Raw genomic sequence first — 14,346 nt, forward strand, 5'->3', positions numbered from 1 at the left:
TATTGGAAAACTTAAAGCACAACCCAGGAGAGTTTTAGCAGAATAAAAAACCTCATTCCCTGCCTCAGTTCTGACTCTGAAGGTCAGGTAATCTAAATTTCAGACAGTCTCCTATAGAGCAACTCTCTTTACCCACAGAGCCGCTGATCTCTGCACTAACTAGCAGAGTCACTAACGAGTTTCTCAGGGTTCCTGCTTCAGCTCTGGTGGGTCATTATTTCACTTTCTGTCCTTCCAAGGTGTGAAACAACCATGGGGAGACATTAAGTCAGTGTAAATGTGCTGAATATACAATGAACAAATCCATATCTCCTCCTCCACCCTTCATCGATCTCTGCGGTCGTCCCTGTGGGTGATCGCAGCTCGTGTCTGCGCGTGAACTCTGAGGAGACGGAGGTGAGGACGTTTGTGTTTGAAGGCGGGCGGAGGGCAGCGACTCTCTCGCTGACTGGAGCAGCATACTGATGAATATCAAGCACATGCTGAGTTTTATTACTGGGCTCAAGGCTGGAGATGATAAATCACCTCCTGCCCACCGACGCCTCGCGCAGCTTCCAGGCCAAGTAATGTGGTTAACCCGCAATAAAACACCTGCAGACCTCACAGCACGGCAGCTGAGCTGAGAGCCGCGGATGTTGTCTTCTCAAAAAAGAGTTGTGACTCAACAGCAGCTGAAAACTTCCAGCTTTGTTTGTGTTTGAAGGTTGAAGTTGGACATAAACTGGTCACTGTTCAGTTTGAGGCTCATTTCTGTTGCAGTGACAACACCTCCATTCATCCTTTACACTGCCATGGATCCACTTTTTATTATTGTTCACATGCAACATGCAAAACTATTTTAAATCTTAAATTATAATCACACTTTACTTCCATGTGTTCCTGTTTTAGCTGATCTGTACACGCTGATTTTAATATTTCAATTATCGTCAAGGCTTTTATTTATTCATAATAGTTGGTTGTTGTGTTTTTGTTTCCTGACACTTTCTTTTCTTTCAATTCAATTCAACATTGCAATTTGTGTCTATAGGACCTTTAATCCATCGTTAATTACCTAAATGTAGCCTATAAATGAGTTAAGATAAAGTTGTAATTAATGAATGACTAATACGTCCAGTAGAGGGCAGTTCAGAGTCCTGTCCAATCACCTCACAGCTGTTCTCTACCGACTACAACATCATAGAGATTTTTGACCTTTAACTCACAAATGCTCTTCTTATATCATCTGACATTTGTAAAGATTTACTTTAATTTACAAAGAAAATGTGCAGACCAAAGATTTCATCTGTGTCCTCATACACATGTCTGAAGTGGAGCGTAAAACTAGACGTTAAGTCCACAGTGAATATAAGTCAATATAATCTTATGCTAATACGGATGTGTGTGCATGTGCGCGTGCGTTAAACTGATGCAACAGAGCGGATATATTCAGATAATCATCTGTGATAACTTGGCTCTGAGCCGCTGGCAATGAATCAGACCTCTGATGTGCAGGTATAGACACATACACACACACACACACACACACACAGAGTTCACCTGCCCAGCTGCTCTGTTTCCTCTCTTCTATCCTCCCTCTTGAAGTCTGGCTCTTCTCCCACACTTCTCTCTCCTCCTGAATACCCACATCTCTCTCACTTACACACACACCATTTACTTCCTATTGTCGCCCTCCGTCATGCTCTTACTTCACCTCTCAATTTCCTCCTCTTCATCCTCGTCCTCGCCTCACCCTGTGCTGAGGACGGACTGATCTGTGAACACGACTCTGTGGCTGTGTTTTGGTTTTAATCCATCGAGTTTGAGTTCAGTTTAGGTTTAGATTTGGTTTTAGGTTTAGATCGGGTTAAGCTTTCAGTTTTACTGGTTAAGGTTTGACTTAGACTGGCTCGGGAATACATTATGTTGTGTGTGTGTGTTCTCAGGTGGTCCGGGCTCAGGGAAGTCTCTGCAGAGCGAGCGGATGGAGGACAGGTTCGGCCTGCGTCGCCTCAACCTGGGCGACCTGTTGTGTCACGAGCTGCAGTGTCACAGCGACAGAGGGCGCCACCTGCGGGACGTCCTGGAGGGAGGGGAGCAGCTGCCCGAGGTCAGTGTGGAGCGATGGGGTCACAGCCAGCACACAGCACACAGCTCATTCATATTGTAATGAACAGCAAACTGCAGGTCAGTTCAACCAGTAGCTAAACCATCAACCAAGCTTCAAGGTTGTTTTTTCACAGAGCAGAGAGCAACCAGAGCCACATGGTCACATGACTGTCTACGCTTTCCTCACATCTTTTTAAGGTGTTTCACTTTGATTTCACATCCAGACTAAATGCTTAGAAAGTTTTACTTGATCTTGTTGGTCACGGTAATTTACCCCCCAATCTACAGCGTAAATGTTCTTGGTTGTAGATGAGAAATTTTTCTGCAAGTTATGAGGAAAACTGCTGCTTAGTTTATCAGTACAATTTCAGAATAAAAACCTTAAAGGGATAGTTCAACATTTTGGCAAATTGGCCCATTGCCATAATCCCTATAGTTTTAGGAGTAGGTTCATTACCTTTAATTGTCAGTGCAAGCTATTTTTAGAACAGAGGAGCAGAGCCGCGAGCTCTGAAACAACTCTGTCTCATAACGATCCGTTATTATGAATGTGCAGGTCACAACTTGTCCACCAGAGTGTTTTGGAGTTGTTGGATTGTGTATTTGATGAGTTTGATGAGGGAAACCAAGAAATCCCATTAGCCTCCGTAGCGTAGCTCTGAGGAGCTCGTGGCTCTGCTCCGCCGTTCTAAAAATAGCTTGCACTGACAATGAAAGGTAATGAACCTACTGCTATGATTATAGGGATTATGGCAATGGGCCAATTTGCCAAAATGTTGAACTATCCCTTTAAGCCTCAACGAGAGTTCACACTTTCGTCCTCCTCCCATCATGTCGTCTATATAGAGTCACAGAAACCGTGACTCAGCACAATAATCAGCACATCTGCACTAATGGACGACATGAGCTGATGTCGTGCTTCTCCTCTTTTGTCCTCCGTCCTCACACTATGAACAAACGCGTCTCAAACCGCCGTCATACAGTCCTGCACAGACTGCAGGATCTTATCTGGCCCTCCAGCACAGCGTGACATATAGAAAACATCTACAGTTGTTGTTATCACGCAAGAAAAGCTACAGCTGCTGCTCCGGAGACATTTTAAAGGCATACCATGTAAAAAGAAAGAAACAGACAGATTAAAGCTGCATAATTGATTGCGATGTGACCAAGTGCAATTGTCTTTGTCTGCTCCATAAATGTTAGTTTGGTACAAGACCAAACAAAAACCATCATAAATCTTGTATTTCTTAAAGCAGAAGTAAGTGATATATTTGTGTTAATATAAGTCTTAAATAGTTATATCTTCCGACAGCAATCACTTACATAGAGTGTTTGGTCTGAAACACGGGTCTGTCAGTCCCTCTGCTCTGCTCTGAGCCGAGGAGAAAACATTTATCGTATCCTACAGTTTTTATCCAATGAGGAGAGAGAACGGCATGCAGGGCTGTGTGTGCAGCCAAGGGACCCCGTGAATGTGGTGACGTAGGGACGAGGACTGTTATGGTGCGTTCAAGGAAACTCGTAACTCGTGTTTTTCCGACCTGTGAAGTCGTACCAGTTCTATCTGGTACGAGTTCACGGGTCGGAAGTTACGAGTGGCCGTTATAGTGACTTTCACCGGTAAAACAGGTCGGAAAAACACGAGTGGGTTGCCTGGAACGCTACAAAATCGTAAGTTGTGACTTGAAGCTGTAATTTACTGTTTCAAAAGCCTGCCTGGAACGCAGCATTAGCCAAAACGACCGGACCGCTTACTTCTGCTTTAAGTGAAAATGAAAAGCAGAGATGACAACATCACAACAACAATATCTACCCATATGATCACAGTATGATAGATTTTTTTTCACATAGCACACAGACCTGGTTTCAAGTGTCTTCAGACTTGCAATCTATGGAGAAATGTTGTTGGCCCTCTGGATATGTTTTTGTCGCAGTCGAGTTGGCAGCAAATGAGATCCAGCTGAACTCAGACCTGCTGTGAGAACATGACGAGCGTCTCTGAGCGTTTGGAGAGGCTGCACTTCTGCTTCGTAAAAAAAAAAATACAGGCGGCTAGACAGAGAGATCAAACGCAGACGACATCGTTTTCACACATTTACTGAAACAAGAACGACATTTTACTGATAACTGCGAAAATGTGCGAGGGAGAGGAGAGAGGATGTCACAGAGAAAAAACAACAACAGTGGTTTGTATGGAGTTAGAATAAAAAGAGAGCGAACAGGGAATTAAATAAAGATGTCACAGAGTCACCACCCACACTTATGATTGACAGGTTGTGCAAAAAAGAGCTGTCAATCAAGCCAACAAAACTATAAAATCGTACAGAATATTATCATTAATTCATGAGGCTGAAGCTGCAACATTAAACATCTATATATCCTGTACAACATGTTTTCCTGCAGAGAGCCTGGAGGAATAAAAACACACACAAGCAGGAACAGAGAGGAGCTATTACACATCCACAGCTCATAAAGGCTTTCACAGAGACTGCACTCCTACACTCACTGTAGCTACTCTTCAAGCTGATACGACCGTCTGAGGCTGGATTAGAGCTGAAAGCATCCATTCACTGACTGTGCGAGTGTGAAACCAGATAAATGATCCACAACTTAAAAAAAAGAAAAAGAAAAAGAGAGGGGAACAGCGCATTCTTAGTGAGAAGACGTAAACATGTTGGACTGAAGCCAGTCGGCAAAAACACGACGGCTTCATTCATCCAAGCAGACAGTTGGACGAGAGTTACATCCACACTGACGCTCATCACAATTCACTGCAGCTCCTTTAACAAGCTCACAACACTGTGAAAACTGACACTGCTGCTTAAAGCAATACTTACCTTTCTGGAACTTTTGCACATTTCTTTGTCTAAGTTAAAATGCTATTAATAATCTGATGATACATTAAAATGTAAGAGAAACCCAACAGGGTTAAAAACTCATCATTTTTTAATTCTCATATAATTCTGAGAAAAGTCTGACCAATAATATTATTCGGTCCGATTAATAATATTTGACGAGCGACCGAACCTACTTAATATGTAATCACTTTGTGCACCCCTCTCCTCCTCTCCCCCCTCCCGACCAGGAAGAACGCTTATTGACAGAGCAGTAGCAGGACATGAGCAGAGGAGACTAGAGTCACAACACACACTAGAAAGAAGGTTTTTGGAAATAAATAGTTTTTTAAAAGACCAATAACTGCAGCCGCAGCTGTTTGCGGAGTTTCATGTCTGATATTGTAACGTTGATAGTGATCAGCCCCGAGTGATACGTAAACACAGGAAGTCACATGTGTCTATAAAGCATCCAGTGCTAACGGCTAGGCTACTGTTAGCTCCCTTAGCTCTGGGAGTTCTCAGCGGTCCGGACCCGGTTGAACTCCGGACCGGCGCGGCTCGACTCGGCTCGGTCTGGATTTATTTTGGCCCTGAACCAGCGCATCAGGTGGCGCTGGTCCGGGCCGCCAGCCCGGCTCGTTGAGAACTGTAATCTGTAACAATCACTTCCCCTGCATCTCCAGTAGCAGTAGGCTAACAACAGTTTATTATAAAACTCATCAGTCATCATCACTGAGTCCGTTTATACGGTTTAAAACTCCGGTGTTGTGTTTGTTTGTGTTGTTCCCGTTTCACTCGCGTTCCTGTTCTGTTTACCGTTGCCCTGCCAACGCATGCAGCGGGGAGGGAGGGGGCTCGTGGAGATGCGGCAGGAGCAGGGCAGGAGGGAGAGGTGGGTGGGACTTGTGAGGGAGGTGGAGCTGTTGATTTTCAAATGTTTGTGCTGTGCTGAGTGAAATGCCAGATCGGTAAGTATTGCTTTAAATCACCGCGGCCACTTGGAAAACGGACAATCCTCCCAGTGAGCTTCTTCTCCGCAGAGGAAGTTTAAGACATGTTTTAATAATGCCCTTCCTTCCTTCCTGCAGGAGGGAGAAACTTTCCCTCCCGTCAGCGGCAGCAGGTGAATGTGAAAACAGTTCACACTAATACTTCATCCTGCAGCCCAATAAAACAACATACAGCATTAATGCGATGGGATTCAGCAGCACCCAGCTGTACAACCGTGGAGGCGAGGAGGGTATTTATTCATTATCATAATCGTACATTTTCACCCACGCCAGCCTGTGTGAGTTCAGACCCACACTCAGTTATCTCAGCCACTAAAAGGTTGGATTTCCATGAAATCTGCCGCAGACGTTCAAGGTGATAAATCCTCATAACTCACAGCGACTGTCAACAACAAAAGGTCAAAATTTCCACTTGTCCGCGACAAAACTAATGACTGCACAGCTGTACTTTGAGATGAGCGCTAACTTGGGTGACATTAACATGAGCAAGATATCGTTAGCATAAAAGGTTTTTCCACTCAGAGGTGAACGATACTGAATATACAAACGTTATTTGTCTATAAGGAAACTGCAGAGAGAGAGACACCTTTAAGATGCTGCGTTCAGGGTCCAGCAGATGGTGTAAAGATGAGCACATTAGCATAGAAACTGGAGGAAGTGTCGTGTTATAGTGAACAGACTGACACTGAGGAAACAATATTTAAAGAGCTTTGCAAGACTTTTTTTTGTTCATGGTATGTTTATTGAAGGTTTTTTTTCTTTTTTTTTACACATACATTAATAAAAGATAGAAGATCGGACAATGAGGGATCCATTATCCATTTACAAGAATGACGACAGCACATACATACAAGAAAGAGGAAGAAAAAAGAAGAAGAAAAGAAATAAAATAATAATAATAATAATAATAATAATAATAATAATAATAATAATAAAATAAATAGATGAATAAAAGGAGGGGGTTCAGGGGGGTCTCGCATATCTACATCAAAGCACATGTACCAGGGCAGTTACATGACAAAGTTCACAGTCACAGGTAACAAAATAGATATACAGTAAACTTATACGGTATCTGGAGGTTGTAAAACAAGGCTCTCTACATGCAAAAGAAATGGCTGCCAGATTTCATTAAATTTAGATACAGAACCTCTCTTTAAGTTTCGAATCTTTTCGAGTTTTGAAAACATTAATATATCTCTAATCCACAATGAATGTGATGGCGGGTGTTGTGATTTCCAGTGTCTCAAAATTAGACGCCTAGCAATCAAACAGAGAAAAGCAGCAAAATCAGATTGGGGTTTTGATAATTTAGTGGAATCTGATAAGACGACTTTGCAAGACTTTTACCCTAATTAAAACAGCTGAGTAATTGTGATGGTTAAATGACATTACAAGATCAGCGCCTCCAGTGGCACCACAACACAAATGCGCCCCGTAATCTGTAATCTCTTATTTATGACAGATAGGACACAAATATACACATTGTAAAACATAGTATATGATAAATAATGTTATCTCATCGGCTTCACATGTTCAGGTAAAAAGTGACCGAACTTGCATAGTTTCCCTTTAAAATCCCACCGTGCACGACCTGTTGCCCACAAACTGACAAATTTAAGGATTATCTAGTTAACACTGTGAAACATTCAGCAACTGACGAGCCTGATGCTGAGGTCAGAGGTCGGTGGAGACTAAAAAACAGAGTTCAAAGAGACTGAATTAATCAGAACCAGAACTCCACATGTTGTTACAGTAATGTTGCTTCATAAATGCTCAATATTTATGTACAAATATCTGCTAAAAATCCAAGGCCATTCTTGTGTTTACAGCTTTTTTCCACTTTCCACAAAAACACAGTAACTGCAGATTTAAAATGGATGAGACTTCATCGTTTGACCCAGTTGCACTTTTTTCCCCCCCTACAGACAAAGTTTTAAATTCAGCTACTGAAATAAATATTAAGTTTTCTTGAGCTTAAAGGTCATAGCTACAACTTTTTCATCAAAAGGATACATTTTTCAAAACTAATGCATCCACAGAATGTCTAGAGGGGTGCAGAATAAAAGTATTAATTTTACTGATTTAAAAAAAAAAGTATATAATTAATTGTTTAATAAATTTTGGCAGGTCCGAAATATGTAAATATTTACATCTGGTTACGTTGGCAATGTCGGCATGGAATGATCTCTGTGGCAACAGCATTTGATGTCATGTGTAACTGCTGTAACTGGCAACCATGTAAAACGTAAGGTTGGAGCGAGAGCAGGCAGTGTGAGTTCTACACCTACTGGCCAGGAGGAATTAAACTTGTAGCTATCACCTTTAAAGTTTCTTTGTTCTCCCAAAATCACCAAATCACTGTGTTTTATGCTTTTAAATAGATAGGTAGATACTTTAAAATTCCTTCACAGGAAATTGCAATTGTTACAGCAGCTGTGCATTCAATCATTCAACAACAGGAAATATATATTTGACCCATTTTAATGATTGATCAATATTTTCCCTGGTCAGATAATTGATATTTAGAGATGTTTATTCTACAGTATAAAGCCTCAAAATCCTGTTCTGGTGTGAATAACAGTGTGTGAGGTTGTTTGTCTCTACGCTCTCTAACAGATTCACAGATTGCTCATGGATTCATGGATGGATGGATGATCTCAAAACTTGTGATTTCATACTTTTTTGTGAGCAACACAGACTAGACGTCACGCAACAATGAAAAAAAAAACAAAAAAAAAAACACACACTTTCAGGCTTTTCATCAACTCAAGATTTTTAAAAAGTGGCTCACTGGAGTGGAAAGCGAGGCGTGTAAAAAGACACCCACGCAGAGATTTACTGTAACTTTCTGTCGTCTCGGTGGAGAAACCCAGTGGCTCTCAAGCAAAGCTCAGCTGTCTAAGCTCCTTACAGCACATTAAGGTCACGTCCCAGTGCGTTCACCAACACTCTGTGCCAAACACTTATTTTTTTTTTATGTGTGTGAGCAAGATAGTTATGGAGAGAGGCGACGATGAATAATCCCGCACTGGGACTGTTGAGGTGCAGAACGCATCATAAAGTCAATCACACCCACGTCACTGTTCAGGTTTTTATCTCGGCGTGAGATAAAGCGCCGTCATCTGAGGAGGCTCGGTGGTGAACACGAACGTGTCGGTGAAAGTTGGACCTGGTGAAATGTTAATGTACAGTTGCCTGGCAACACAGACGGGGCAATTTAATATTCTCTGTCATGTGTAATCCGGCTGCAGACGATCTGATCCCCGTTTGGCCATCCACTACTGTAACAGGCACCGTGTGTGTGTGTGTGTGGACCCCAGTCTCACCGTGCAGAGGTCACACTTCATACTAGCGATGTCATGTCACGGTTATACATTTTCTTGGTAGGTTTATCGTCAGACAGATAATAGTAGTAGTTTATTTTGGTAATATGCATTAAACACATAGTAAAAATCAACAAACAGTCAAAAACTCATCACCAATCTTCCTTCCAAACTATATGCAATCTAATTTAGGAGTCCATAGTTATGGCATATGCCGAAAAGGAATAAACTGAAGCTATCAGGCTTTAATCCTCCTCATGTATTAAGCCTCAACTATTTATATTTTAGTAGTGCCAATTGCCAAGAAAGCAAAAAACAACAACCGCGGTATTACGATTATTACGATTTCACAATGTGTAAAATCAAAACTAGTCAAAATATGATTACATTACTAATTTGAAGTAGCTATTAATATACGACCAATTATTAATCCCCAAGGGGAAATGTTCCAGTTATGACACGGGGCACCATCTAGCTCAGTGGGTAGAGCAAGCGCCCCATATGCAGAGGCTGTACCTGGTGGCCCTTTACTGCATGTAGTTCCCCCTCTCTCTGCTTCCCCATTTCCTGTGTCTCTCAACTGTACTGCCAATTAAAAGGCCCAAAAAACATATTTAGAAAAAAAAAACTAAAATACAATGGCACTAACAAATCTGAATGTTCATTGACTGAGCACCTTTAACCTTTAACCAAAAGCAAGGACAAACTCTAAAGCCAAATGCATTTCTGTTATTGGAGTAAAATTATGGAATAGCCTTGACAATGAACTAAAATCATGTACAACTATTACCCAATTTAAAAGGATGTTTAAAATCAATGTATTGAATAAATACTTAACACTAACATAAAGTAAGAAAATTATTATAACCAAATGGAGGTTCTGTTTGTTTCGTTTTGATACTGTTCACCTTACTTACTCTCTTCGAGTGTAATTTTCCTACAAATTTTGTTTTGTTATTGCAAATTTTCTTCTTGTAAATAGGGTAGGCATTAATAAGCTTTGCTTCTGCCTTGCCCTTTCGCCCATATTGATTATGAAATTTTGACTTGTTTGTGTATGTTAATGTTTTGTGGAATGGACGAATAAATCAATCAATCAAACCTTAAGACGACAACATTATGTCCATCTTCAGGCCATTGCACATGTGAAAGTCACGGTATTGAGGAGTCTTTATGATTAATTAACCGTGGCGTTCAAAGAGGAACTATGCAAGTACAGTCGCTTTTCCACTGTGTTGCTAACCCTCCTCCTGGCCATGTGCATGCATGCGGTGTGTGTTACGAATGTTATGATGTGTATATTTGTGTAGTCTAATCTGTCATAAACAAGAGATTACGGGTAACAGGGTGTGTTTCTGTCACAGTGCGCCAAAGTAGCATAGTTCAGGTAATATTCTTGCATAGTTCCTCTTTAATACTGCGGTTAATTGTGAAAACGAGTAATCGTGATATCCCTACTTCACACAACAAGACATTCACCCTCAGCTTCATATTCTGAGCTGAGGCCGAGGAGTAAAAACCCTTTAATGTGTTTAATCACCGACAGTGGAGTGGTCGTTGTCCTGCGGGTGTGTGCGCTGCACATGGTTTGATGAGTCTCTGACAGCTCTGAGCTCAGGCTGCAGTCGATCATGATGACTCAGTGAAGAGCTACCGACTCCGCTGTGTCCTCCTGATATGAGCACATCAACTAATAGTTAATCATGTTCCTCAGGAACTTATCGACCGGAGCGTCTAGCTCTAGTCGACCTTCGATGACTGCGTCAGACCTGATCAATAGTTCTCCATGGACATTTTTAGATTTAGTCAAATATTTAAAAGAGAAAGAGCTCACATACCTTCAACATTTCAACTCATATCTCCTGAAATGTCCCTGAGTGGTATTAAAAAAGCAATAACAGGTCAGATTTATTAGTACATTTGCATAAAAGTAGTAGAGGGCAGTGTTTGCATGTAATTCAGCACAATCTATTACTCTCTTCGCTCTATCCAGTGTCATGCAACACAACGACCGGTTAAATGTTCAGTTTGGAGTAATTTTACCTTCATGAACCTAATAAACTGGCAGCTCAGTGGAGTATAGAGAGATGTGACACCATCTAAATCCAGCTGACATTCACATTTCAATCAATCTAAGACAGTTATGTAGTTGAGAAGCAGCAGATGAACATCCACGAGTGCAGCAGATTACATATAATCACCGACTTCATCGTCCACCTCTTTTCAGTTTCACCCAAAGGACATTCAATAAAATCCACACAACAAAAACACACAGAACATGTACCACAACAACAACATACAAAGGTGACAATGAGCAGAAAGCAGCAGCAGATGAACACCAGAGAGCAAATAAATCCTATAAATAACAGGACAAGACAAGCAGCAAGTGTTACCTTGATGCAAATGTAACCCCCGGTTACTAGGAATATTGAATAAATAAAATAAAATAAAAAATAATAATTTTATTTACACTGGTTGATTTATATTTAGGTTACATTATTTAAATTAATAAATATCTATATCTATTTATTCATTTTATTATATACTATATAATATTCATTTTGGGTTATATGTGATTTTGTTGGTGTTGTTGTCATTTTGAAAGAAAGAAATACGAAAAGAAAAAGAAACTGAGAAGAAGACAATCAATTCATATTGATTATTATTATTATTTCATTATTTACTTTTTTATATACCCCAGCAGTGACCTCTTGTTTGTTTTCTTTCTACTTACACCCATTTCTCCAGAGCAAATCTAATCTTCTGAGTACTGGTCCACATCTAAGTTTTCATTTTATTTACTTTACATTAATAACTGGTTCTTCCTTTTAACCAGGTGTTACACAAACACTTAATGTGTTCAATGGGGAACAAAAGACAAAGTGTATGTGTGTGAGCCGACCTCTTGGCTTGAATGGACAGAGGATGTGTGTGTGGTTTGACAGCAGTGTAAACATGTTATGAAGAAGAACATACTGTAGAGGAGGGCTGCATAAACTGAACATTGTGTTGTGTTGTACATCCAGTGCTGAATAGAGAGAGAGAGAGAGAGAGAGAGAGAGAGAGAGAGAGAGAGAGAGAGAGAGAGGAGAAAATGTGAATAAGACTCTCAACAAGAATGAATGAAGCTTATGATCAATATCACTGTATTAACGAGAGATGAATGTCCAAACTGGGCCAGTATAACATAATGACATATCACAAAGCAAGTGAGCATCACTTGCATCAATACACTCAAGTCAAACAACCACAGCAGCAGCACAAGACACAGTTAGCAGCGTTAGCAGTGTTAGCAGCGTTAGCACAGACAGACAGAAGAGGCCAAGAGTCAAACACAAGCGGCAGCACAGCACACAAACACCAAGCAGAGGAAGAAACTACTAAAACTTACTGAACAGAGTCGGTTGAGGTGAAGCAGCAACTCCAACAGAGGTGTTTCATCCGAGCTAACATCGCTACATCATCACTTCCTGGTTCAGGTGGCTGAAGCCAGAGAGCAGGTGGAGCTGCAGCTTTAAATAGGCCGGCACATTACAGAGGGTGCGCTTGATTTGAGTGGCAGGGAGCGCAGCAGACAGTGTCCAGTCAAACACTGCAATAAATAAAAGTTACTTCTATGGAGTTTATCCTGTTGGATATTTATTGGCTGACACTTTGACCTGGAGCTAATGGGCCACGAATACTCATTTTGTCTCTTTTTTTTTGTCCTTTTGTGTCTCTTTCAAGTCATTCTGCACCTGTTTATAGTCTTGTGTGTCTCTGTGCTCATTTTACAACCATTTGTAGTTAGATTGTAGCTGGTGTTATATATTTTTTCATTTATGTTGTCATTTGTTTGAGTTTCTGATAAGAAATGACATCAATTTACTTCATACAGAAGCTGTGATGCAGGAGGCCCAAGATCCCTGAGTTACGTTTAAAGAAAGAAAGAAAGAAAGAAAGAAAGAAAGAAAGAAAGAAAGAAAGAAAGAAAGAAAGAAAGAAAGAAAGAAAGAAAGAAAGAAAGAAAGAAAAACATGTCATTTTTTAAGCTGCTTCTGAAGACTCTGGCATCTGTCCAGTGCAACAACATATCTGCCACTGGACGCACCAGGCAGGATATAATGTATGTAGGTTATTTATGTCCAGTAAAGTAGCACATATGAATGCAAACCAGTGCACAGGTCTGATAAACCCACAAGGGGGTCTGGAGCAGACGTATGAGCTGAGAGGCTCCGTTCCTCCAACTAATTATGGCTGGAGCTCGGCGCCTGCAGTGGCTCAGGAGCTGGAGCGGGTCGTTCACTAATCGGGAGGTCAGCGGTTCAATCCCCAGCTCCTCCACTCTGCATGTCAATGTGTGGTTGGGTTTGATACTGAACCCTGAGTTGCCCCTGATGTACTGTGAGTGTTGAATATATTACAGAGCTGTGTGAGAGAAACTCAGAGCTGTGAATGCTTGTTCAAATCGATTTTTTGGTATTTTCTGACAATTATTCATAATAAATCAACAGATAAAGCAAATAGAATCCGCCATCTCACTACACATCTTCAATAATGCATTACATTTATGTTAAATATGAACGTGTGCATGTCCTTGCTCTTTCAGGTATGACTGGTGACTAATGCTGGCACTGTGTGTGTGTGTTTGATTCCCAGGACACACTGCTGGAGCTGCTCTGTGATGCAGTGGCGTCGTCGGTACGGCAGGGGAAAGGCCTCGTGATCAGCGGCTTCCCCCGAGACCTGAGGCAGGCGGAGGAATACGAAGCCAAGGTGACAGAATAAAAGAGAGAGAGAGAGAGAGGGAGTTATCCACAAATTGGAGTCATAGAAACTCTGAGCTCGTTTGATTGTCAGCGGTAGTTTGACATCGGTGACAGTTAGATGTGACTCAGTGTTAATGGAGCAGTGACAAAGTGTGGAAATAACAGGAGGAAATGGGGAGACATGACAAACAGAGGATGTCACTGTGACATCATAATGACATAAAGAAAAATGTTGTGTTTTTATACACACACACACACACACTAGGGTGACCAGGTTTCCCGCTTTGTGCACCACATTTTCATCCCTGTCTGAAAATGTGCAAACTGAAAAAATGAAAAGTCC

General features: G+C 41.2%; 1 protein-coding gene across 1 annotated transcript in view; it reads left to right on the plus strand.

Moving 5' to 3' along the window:
• Positions 1–14,346, plus strand: part of ak5 (adenylate kinase 5) — a gene marked incomplete at its 5' end in the record, with an annotated part of 99,675 nt that overhangs the window by 81,765 nt on the left and 3,564 nt on the right. The window contains 2 exon segments of the mRNA XM_083991702.1: positions 1,923–2,086; positions 13,894–14,010. Of these exon segments, the coding sequence (XP_083847828.1) occupies positions 1,923–2,086; positions 13,894–14,010 (281 nt within the window).

The sequence above is a fragment of the Trachurus trachurus genome, assembly GCF_905171665.1.
Source record: "Trachurus trachurus genome assembly, chromosome: 17".
NCBI classification, from domain to species: Eukaryota; Metazoa; Chordata; class Actinopteri; order Carangiformes; family Carangidae; genus Trachurus; species Trachurus trachurus.